A 10,804-nucleotide genomic window follows, 5' to 3' on the forward strand; every position below is an offset into this window, starting at 1 on the left:
AGGAGCCAGGGAGAGGTTACTGGAGTAGAGTAAGGGGTGAGGAGGAACTGGGGAGGGTATTAGGTAAGGTGGAACTGGAGGTAGGGTTGGAGTAAGGAAGAACTAGGGGATCAGAGCTGGAAGAGATTGGGAGAACAGAGTTGCTGGGGAGTGTCTGGGCTAAGAAGAACCTGGAGGGCAATGACAGGCTACATTGAGTAGGGAGTGTAAGTCCTTAGAAGTGTTGTAGAGGATTTGGGAAACTAAAAGGCATGTAAGGCTCAGTGCCTGGAAGGAGCTATGGATGAAATAGGGAGTGTGGAGCCCCAGAGCTACCGGGGCTAAGATGAGTTGGGAGCCTAAGGGCAGTGGCAAGGGGCCCAGGGAAGTTGGTTCTGGGAGCTCTGGTAGAGTTTGGGACCATGGAGGAGCTGAGGAGCAAGTACAGTACAAAATTTGGGTTGGGGGAGACAAGAAGTAACCAGAAGTGGACAGAGAGTAGGGAGTGAGTGGGGAAGCCAGGGCCTAAAACAAGAAAGAATGGGAAAAACAACTATTACTGTATAACAAAGATGGATTCAAACTGGTGATTCTCTGGTTTAAACTTCCTGCATACTGGGATCAGAGGCATATACCACCTTATTGTGCTTTTTCTGTGTTTTGTGTTTGTAAGAGAAGATATTTTGTAAGGTGGGATATTACTTTGTAGCCCAGGCTGGCCTAGTTTGGATTGGCTTTAAACTTGCAATCTTCTGCCCTTTCAACTTCAGCATTTTAGATACCAAGACCTTTCTTCCCTATAGAGGTGAGGTTGTGCTTGAATGGAACCTAGGTCTTCTTACAGGCCAGGCATGAACTCTACTAGCAAGTTACATCCCCAGTGCTTGAAAAGTTTAGCTTTTAAGATTTTGTTAGGATCAGGTTTTTGTCATTCTCATGATCTATTTTCCTAGCCATAAATATTTAACTTTGCAAATGACATACAAACTTACACATTTGTTCAAGTTTATCAAGAACTAGCAAAAAATGATAAGAAAATTTGGGTCATTGAGTAGATAGGTGCAAACATTTGCAAACCAGGTTAAACAACCATTGGATTAACTTCTTTTTACATTGACAATTGAGAAATTATTCACTTTTGATCCACTAAAGAAAGAAAATTAACCTCATTCTAATAAAAACATCTTAATTTTATATGATAATTTTCTAAGTTTACTTAAATGATGACTTTGGAGTCAGATGGTCTGAGAGATTTGTTTTTCTTACTGTGCTTTAAAACAGGAAACATACAATCATGTTTCCCCATGGACGAAATGTTTCTGAAGAATCTGAAGGAGCAACAATAGAGGAAGAAGAGCACATGATAATTTATCACTCTGATAATGATCAAGATTCCAGTGCTTCACAGACGGGTGATATTCTAGGTATAAAACGTCAAATGTTGGGGGCTAGCAAGCTGGCTCAGGGCAAAAGTGTCTTTTCCAGGCAAGCCGGAAAGGACCTGTGTTTGATCTCCAGAATCCATGAAGTAGAAGGAAAGAATTTATTTAAGAAAGCTGTCCTATGACCTCTACACTGATGTGTGTTGTAGACATGTAATAATAATGTAATTTTTTTTTAAAGATTACAAATGTTGAGTATTGATGTGTTCTACTTCTTTTGTTTTGAACCTAATGCACTTAATTTATTCCATGGACTTTGTTCTTATCTGATCTTCATGTCCCTGTATCTAATTTCTAAAAATCCATGTAGTGTATCTTGCTTTTTAAGTTCTAACATGTTAATAAGTAGTATATAACTTGCTATATAAATCATATCCTAGAAAGATCTGAAAATTTGTTTCTATGAATGGTCACAAATTCTGATTTAACTTCTTGTAATCTTTAACATTTTTTTGTATTCATTTAACTAATACAAAAGCTTAAATTGTCAAGTTTCTGAAAGAACTTCAAATATACTGTTTCTTAGCAATTTCTTTTTTCCATTTTTTATGTTTTTCGAGACAATGGTTTTTCTGTGTAACAAACCTGAATGTCCTGAGTTTGTAGACCAGGCTGGCCTTGAACTCACAAAGGTCTACCTGCCTCTGCCTCCATGTGCTGGGATTAAAAGCATGTGCCACCACACTAGGCTTTACTTCAGTTACTTAAAATGACATACTTAATGTTAAAAATGTTTTTTTTTTTCTTTTCAACAGAACTGAGTTCACCAAGTGAATCACGTGGGATGCAAAGTCCAATAGAACTCTTTATGGATGCGGGGTAATATAGTAAAAATAATTTTAATTATTTTTAAATAATTAAATGTTGTTGTTTGTAAATAATGTAGTCAAGAAATGTTTGCTTTATTTATGCAACAAGTAGTATATATAAAAAAATTTGACATTTGCTTTCTTTAAAACTATTATACCTGATGAATTCTTATTTAAACAGTGTTTGTCATAGTGTTGGATATCTAATGGGGTTTGGTGCATGCTTGGGAAATGCTCTGTTACTGAACTACAATGTCAGCTTTAATTTCTTTTCTTTTTTTTAATGTTTATGAGTGGTTTATTATTTACTTTTACGTTGTTTAAATTTTAAAGAAAATGGACATCAATGTTCAGAATCACCATAAAGGCTACAATACTGTAAATAGAGTACAATCTTGAGAACAATGAAATTTACAACACTTGCAACTTATACTCACAAAGATAGACCAAAATGCAGTGCTATTATATCAAAAGCCAAATATCCCCTTTCAATTAGTGAGGAATCCCTATAAAACAGAAACACAAACACACATGCATGTGTGTGTGTATATATATATATATATGTGTGTGTGTGTTTGTATGTATATATGTGTGTGTGTATATATATACATATGTATATATATATACATATATATATACACATATATATAAGTATATACATGTGTGTATCTATATATGTGTTTGTATGTGTACAAACACATATATATGGTATATGTTCATATATATAAGATGTGCATTTTTATAATGGAGCAGCAAAGCATGCAATCATAGATATGGTATACATGACATATATCTGTATATGAATATATTTAATTTCTTTTTAAATGTGGTTTCTTGATAGGGAAAAAGTAGAGACTATTCTTGGAAAAATTGGAGGTATGTTTTTGGAGATAATTATATTTTAATAAAATTGTTTAAAACTACACATTAATTTGCGTAGAATATGTTAACCAATGTACTATATGTCTGCTCTTTGATACGTTGTTCTCATTTATAAGATTTTTTATAAACATTTATAATTTAACATCATAGATATTTTTCCTTATACTTTTTCATAATGCTGTTAGGGATGTAACTTCAATAAAATTTCAGAAGAAAATAGATAGGAAAAGTCTTTACACTTCTTTGAGCAGATTAAGTGATATACTATTTCTATATATTGGTTTCTTCTTTTATTCTCTATATCATTTTTTTTAATTTAAGTTATTTCCTCATGTTTACACTGTCTTTCATGAGGTTAAGGCAGAATAAAACTGAAGCTTATAATATAACTACTTAATATTCTTTCTAATAAATTATAATCTAAGATGAAATCTTTGATAATCAGTAAGAAATTTAAAATCTGAGCCAAAAAAATCCTTTTTTGTTTTTGTTTTTATTCAAGACGGGGTTTCTCTGTGTGACCTTGACTGTCCTGGAACTCACCTATAGACCAGGCTGGCCCAGAACCCACATCCATTCTCCTGCCTCTTCTTCCCTGAATGCTGGGATTAAAGGCTTTTGCAACAACACTCCATCCTTTTGCTTTAAAACCAATGTTAAGGATCAGTTATATAAGCTTTCTTAGGGAGAATATTCATTGTCGTTTGTTCTGAGAAAGTCGAAACAAACAACTATAGGGCTGGCATTAACACTGGAGATTACCTGACTTAACTTCACAGTTGTTAATATTAGAGGGACAGAGAAACTCAACCAAGTGGACAGTATTCTTTTTTTTCCTCTCAATTTATTTACTTTACATCCCAAGGATGGGCCCTACTTCCTTTCTTTTCCCCTTCCCATCTTCTTTTCCCCTCCCTGAAAAACGGAACCTCTTCCCCCCAGTATCAACCCTCCCCAGCATATCAAGTCACATCAAGACTAAGGATATCCTCATCCCCAGAAGCCAGGTAAGGCAGCCCTGCCAAGGGGAAGTGATCCAAAAGCAGACAATATAGTCCATGTTAGAAAGAGCCCCCTGTCCCCTCCAGGAAACCCACATGAAGAACAAGCTGCCCATTGTGCAGAGGGCCTAGGCCCAGACCATGCATGCTCCTTAGTTGATGTCTCAGTCTATGTAAGCCCCCATGGCTCTGGGTTATTTGTCACTGTTGGTTTTCTTGTGAGGTTCCATCCCCTCCAGATCCTTCCATCTTTCCCCCAACACATCCACAGGACCCCTGGAGCTCTGCCCCATTCTTGGCTTCAAGTTGCAGCATAGGTCTTTATCAGCTGGCTGGCCTCCCAGATGACAGTCAAGTTAGGATGCTGTCTGCAATCATAGCAGAGCATCATTAATAGTGACAGGGGACGACTCTCTAATGTGGGGTGGGTCTCAGGTTGGGACAATCATTGGTTGGACATTACCTCAATCTTTGTTCCCTCTTTATCCCTGCACATCTTGTAGGCAGGGTAATTTTTGGTTCACAGGTTTTGTTGGTGGGTTTTTGTTTCCCTCCTTCCACTAGTCCTGCCTGGCGAGAAGGTGGTTGCTTCAGTCTTTGTGTCTCCCCAACACCTGTTAGGAGTGTTAGCTAGAGTCATACTTATGTCCTCCCAGGAGCCTTCCCTGTCACAGGCCTCCAGCCTGACAAAAATATATACCCCCTCAGTTTCCCTTCTTGTTCCCAGCCTTCTCACCACCACCCACTCCCCATTCTCCCCACATGTGATCCCTTGTTTCCTTCCCCATTCCTTCTCCTGCTCAGTTCCCTCTCTTCATCCACTGGGGACAGTATTCTTAAACATACTTAATAGGAGAAGGAGAAATGGCTCAGTGGTTTAAGTGCACTCATTGATCTTTCAGAGGAATGAAGTTTGATTCCCAGCATGCCAGTGGTGGCTCACAGCTATCTATGTCTAGTACATGGGGTTCCAATGTCTTCTTTGGGACTCAGTGAGACCCAGGCTCATAGTGCATAGTCCTAAATTCAGGCAACCCTCACAATACAAAAATAGTTAATATTAGGCCCCTTTAATGATAATTCATATAATTAATTGTTCGAAAGATGTGCTCTGTTTAGTGGTGTCAAAGTATGTGTTTTATAATCTGTTGTTTCATAAATGTATTATAGCTGCTGGAAATGTTTTGGATTTCAAAGATTTAAATATGGAATTTTGCTGATTGAACATACCTAGTCAGAAAATTCAAAATACTGTATGTCAATGTATGAAAATTATGTGGTATCATGTTGACAACATTTTAAAATGTAGCTTTAAATGTTTTCTATTGAGTGAATATTACTCAAATTTATGAGCATTACTCAAATTCATAATTAATTGAGTATGTGGGAACAAAGTAATTTCTTTCAATATTGAATTCTAATGAATGCTAATTTTTCATACAGCTAATGTTAACACTGCTCTTAGTGCTAAGAGACACAGAATGGAAACAGCTGCCCAAGAGGCCATTGAGGGAATTGACCAGAATATGAAACAAGTTTGGTATTCACAGGAAGATGCATTGTAAGTGGTATCTTCTTAAAAGAACCGGTTTTTTTTTAAATCAATTTTAATGTATATTTGTGGAAATCACTTACGAAAATGTTATCATCTTCCATTTATTTGAGTTTCTAGTGAAAATGGTTGACTTGACTGTTCCCTAGGCAGGTGCCTCTATGACCTCTGCTTTAATAGGGATGCTTCATAGAAGCCAAAGTAGATTATGGTTTTTTTGCTTTGAGTAAAAATTGAGGTATATTACTCCTCAATTTTTAGTATTTTATATTCACTCTTCAGATTATTTGGAAATAGTTTAGTTGAGTAGAATTTAATAATTGTTAGTTAACAATGGTCGATAGTGTAGAGAAAGGTCAATTTGAATATGTTAAACACTTAGCTCTTGCTTTATACTAAACTGTGTCTATACCAAATAGGGAAATGGAGAACTTAGTGAAACGCTTGTGCTTATAATTCTTTTGATATTTTTGTGAGAATCTACATTTGGCAGAAAAAATGAAAAATAAACTATGTGGAGAAAATATTTTGAAAATTGATAGGTTTGGCAAAACTTCTCTAGTTTTCAAAAGCTGCTGCATGAGACAGGACATTGATGTTAGGAAAAAGTACTTCTGAAATCAGTATAAATCTAATTTTACTTCTGAGTTTTTTATCAAAATATTTAAATTGCTATTATTTCCTTCTTATAGTATGATAGTATGTCAATTTAATTTTGTCTTGAATGTTGTTTCCATAATAGTATAAGAAATAGCACCATTCATTATTGTGTTTTACAGGGCGAAGCTTAATGAAGACTCTGCTCAGTTATTCATAAAACTGTTTGAGCAATGGAATTTGGATTTTCAGAAAATTCGAGAACAACATGATAAACTAATTGTTGGTCTAAGAATTATAATTAATCTATTATAAGTAAATCTCAAATAAGAATAGAGAACCTATGTGTGAAAGATGGGAGAAACAAACCCAGGTTTATTTAGAGATTGAAATCTCAAAGAGTACTTGATGTCTTAAAAATTATATCCACCTAGTATAGCCTGTAATTTTAGGAAGCTGTGAAGCCAAGGAAGGAGGATCATAACACATGAGTGGTAAAAGAATAACTTAAATTTAGGCATAATGGTTGCTAAAGAAAAATACTAAAGGCAGTCATTTTAAAATGTTTTTTTCTGAATTAAAATGGGATTTTTTTTCTAAATTTAAAATCTTGGGGATTAAGCTGTAGCTCAGAGCAACAGTGTTTGCTTTGCATATTTGAGGCCCAAAACACCACCAGCTTTTACCAAATTGTTAATACCGTTTTTCCTTTTGTATTTGTAGGATGATTTTAAAAAAGAAGAAAAAATTTTTCAAGAATCCAGATTCATTTATATGCAGAGCCTGAGAACAATTAAAAATGTCCATGAACAGTTCTTAAAGGTACACTGTACATAACAATATGTTCTTTAAAATAGAGTGTACATTTTTCCTTTCAAGACTTAAGATATTTTTCATTTTGAATGAATTGCTTCTAATTGATGTGGTAATTAGATCTGTAGCATTCTAATAGGTTCATGATGGTTATTAAAGACAGAAGATGGTAAGTTGTGAACTTTCCATAGATATATACTTTACCTGTATTATAGCTGTACTCCAAGTTTAGTCATTGTTCTTTATTGAACTGGAAAGAAAGTCTACATGTCATTTTTAAGGTCTTTTGTCTTTGTAATTCCAGTATATATTAAATAGGAAAGGTTCGAAGTAGATACGTTTTAAAAATTTAGGGCAAAGGATCCCCTGGAACTGGAGTTACAGAAAGTCTTGAGCTGCCTTGTGGGTGCTAAGAATCAAATCCAGGTCCTCTAGCCAGTGTTGCTAACTGCTGAGTCATTTCTCCAGCCTCAGGAAGGACCCAAATTTAACCCTTTTTTTGAACTGGTATTCAGCTTTTAGAATCATTGCAATGGCTAAAAATAACATTATGTATCAAATTATAACCATCAGTATTAACCCAGAACTTAGTAGTTAAAGATTTGTTACTTGAGAATTAAGTATATGCTAGTAAGTTGAGGTATAAACAATAACTTTAAAATAAACAGTTTACAGAACTTTAAAATAACTTATACACAAGCTTTTTATGTGTTTACAAATACACCTCTTGCCAGTTTGCTGTGATGTTCCCTGTAAACAGTCGGTTAATTGGTACCAAGAAAGGTATCTTCTAGATAATATCACCAGACATTACTCTTAGTGAGGAAATTTAGTATAATTTTTAATTTCTCCATAGCATGATTTTACATTAATTTATTTCTAGAATTCTACAATTTTTATCTCAATAGTGCTTCATTATTTCTTTAACTCCTATTGCTGAGACCCTACTTCATGCTATTTCATATTCTCATTATCCTTTGCTAGTACTAGGAAAACTGTTTTCTCTGTTCTTCAGTCTATGCTTTATAGTCTTGCCATGTTATATTTTTAAAACATGTCTTTCTTCCTATATATCTATAACTTCCCATTTTACATTCAGGAGAACGTCCATGACATGAATCTCTTTTGTTACATTTATTCTAATTGTCCATTAATACTCCCCTCTGCATAATCATTTTCTCTGCCCCTGCTGTCTGGCTGTACTCTTCTCCTAAAATATTGTTAATTCCTTTTTACTCATTGAAATTGGTTCCTTTGTCAAGTAAACTGTAAGCATTTCCCACTTTTGACTCTATATTTATAGGAAGCTATATTTTTATCCCCAATATATTTTTTTTGTTATTTGGTTTAAATATTTATTTTGTCTGGAAAAAAAAAAAGAGCAATTATGTATTATCCTCATTTACTTTCTCCATAGCACTTAACATGGTACTTATCACTTGGTTGATGATTTAGCTCATAGGAAAATGATTAGAAAATATTTAAAATATCCTTTTAAATGGATAACAAATGCATACAATATGAATGCTGAGGAGACTGAGACAAATGGATAGCTGGAGGGTATCCTATCTAATAGTGAGATACTGCCTTACCTAACAAATATAACATTTTAATTTTGCTATTATTTACTTGAAAAATGATCTCATAGTAAAGATTTTTTTTTTACTTTAGTAAATTCATGTCACATTGACTTTTTTGTTTGTTTTTGACACAGGGTTTCTCCACGTAACAGCCCTGGCTGTCCTGGAACTCTCTGTAGTACAGGTTGTCCTCGAACTCTCAGAGATCTGTCTTAAACTTACTAGAAATATTCACAATTTTTAGGTTTCCTGAGAAGACCCTGATTTTGTTTTTATATTTCTCACTCTCTTTTCCTTAAGAGAAAATATCTATTTTGTACAGACTAGCCCTTAAACTGCCACTCCTTCTAGTTTTGCTTGCAAACTTTGTGATACTCTGATACTTTCCCCTTTTCCCTGTCCTGGTTCCATCTTGACCTTAATACTTACTAAACTATTTCTTGAGCAAAATGTACCATTGTATCTGCTATAATTATTTTTGACTGATGTTTTGCACCGACAGTAGCAATTTGGGTCCTCTTATATTAGAATGTTTTTGACTTGAAATAATGTGTGTTACTTAACTATTTACATTTCTTTTGAATTTTATTTTACAACTTAGAACTTGAGGTGGAAACTAATTCCGTAAGACTAAGCTAGCCTTTTGTGTTTTAGGATTTGGATAAACTGGAGGAGAAGAACGATGAACTGCTTGCTGGTGCACAAAATGAAATTAAAGAGGAAATGAATAAGCTGCAAAAAAAAATTATGAGAGAATCTGTAAGTTGTATTTCAAATTGGAAAGATGAATTAATGAGAGCACTGCAATATTTTATTTCCTATGTATTAATAACATGAACTAAAACATAAACCTTTTTACAGTCTCTGTTCCTTGAACAGGAGCAGGAACAAATGGCAAACGTTCAGAATCCGTGATGTTTTATGGGAAGAATATTTGAAGAAGGAACTTAACCTAAGTTCAGATGCCAACTAGGAGACACAGTTTAAGACAAGTTCTTCTTTAAATGATAAGGCCTTTAAGCGATTAGTTTGTTTACCTTGTCCTACTTTATTTCAAATAAAACCCAGTTATGATAGTATCAAATATTCCTGTATGACAAGGATTTACCTCTTTTGTTGTTTTTTTATGAATTTTTCCTTATGCTATTGTTAATTTTGTAATTTTGTAAATTGTAAATTTATGCTATTATTTATTTTTATCAATAAAATTATTTAAAGTTGAATATTGTCTGTAGTGTTCTTATCAGTTGCAAAGGTATAAAGTCAGGTATAGAAAGTTACATTGGTTTTATTTCCTTTCTATTCCTGGCAAGGTCTTACCTTGTTGCCATGATGGTTTCTTAACAGGAAAGTAAAAATAAACTTAAGCTCAGGTAAGTCTTCAGACTGCAGCCTTCAAAGTTGTCTGAGACAACAGGCGGCCACCACTATGCCTAGTATACATTGTTGTTTAAACAAAAACCCTCCAATCCATTTTTTATACTTACTAAACTGTATAGCCCGTTCTAAGAAAATATGTTTGACTTCATGCCTTGGAATAAAACAGTTAAGACATTAATCAAGCTGACAATTTATATATACTAGGTTTTATTTTGGTTTTGATTTTTGAGACTAGGTCTTGCTATGCTGCAGTGCCAAGCCTGGAACTTGTTATGTAGACCAAGCTGGCCTCAAACTCCTAAATTCAACTGCCTCTGCTTCCCAAGTGCTTGTATTAAAGGCATGTACCACCATGCCTTGCCTACATACTAATTTAGGACATTCATGAATTTAATTTGCACAGGGGTTGGTCTGTAGTTAAATGGCACATGTTGTTAGTAACTGTTAAGAGCATCATGAGGGCAGGGCACAGCAGCATATGCCATTACTTCCAGCAGTATGGAGGAAGTCATGCATATCTCTGTGTTTGAGACCAGTTTAGTCTACCTAAGCAATTTCCAGGACAGCTGGGACTACAGAGTAAAACCCTGTCTCAGAAATGTAAAAAAGAAAGTATGAGAATAGATACTTTTTATCATTTAAGGTTATTATACCTGTCTCCAGAGATAAATTTCCAGCTGATGGGAACAGATACAGACACTCACAGGCAAACATTAGAAGAAGCTTGGGAAATTCTGGGAAGAAGGGATTGTAGGAGCCAGAGAGGTCA

General features: G+C 34.6%; 1 protein-coding gene across 1 annotated transcript; it reads left to right on the forward strand.

The window, feature by feature from the left end:
• Window positions 1-1,273: 1,273 nt before the first annotated feature.
• On the forward strand, window positions 1,274-9,414 carry LOC129676371 (synaptonemal complex protein 3-like; the record flags this gene model as incomplete). Its single annotated transcript, XM_055606725.1, has 7 exons — window positions 1,274-1,403; window positions 2,177-2,240; window positions 3,072-3,106; window positions 5,557-5,674; window positions 6,445-6,544; window positions 6,986-7,084; window positions 9,310-9,414. Coding segments are annotated over exons 1-7 (651 nt in total), but the record flags the coding sequence as incomplete, so codon positions are not given.
• Window positions 9,415-10,804: the final 1,390 nt, after the last annotated feature.

Source organism: Psammomys obesus, unplaced genomic scaffold, assembly GCF_907164565.1.
Source record: "Psammomys obesus unplaced genomic scaffold, mPsaObe1.curated_primary_1811, whole genome shotgun sequence".
Classification (NCBI taxonomy): domain Eukaryota; kingdom Metazoa; phylum Chordata; class Mammalia; order Rodentia; family Muridae; genus Psammomys; species Psammomys obesus.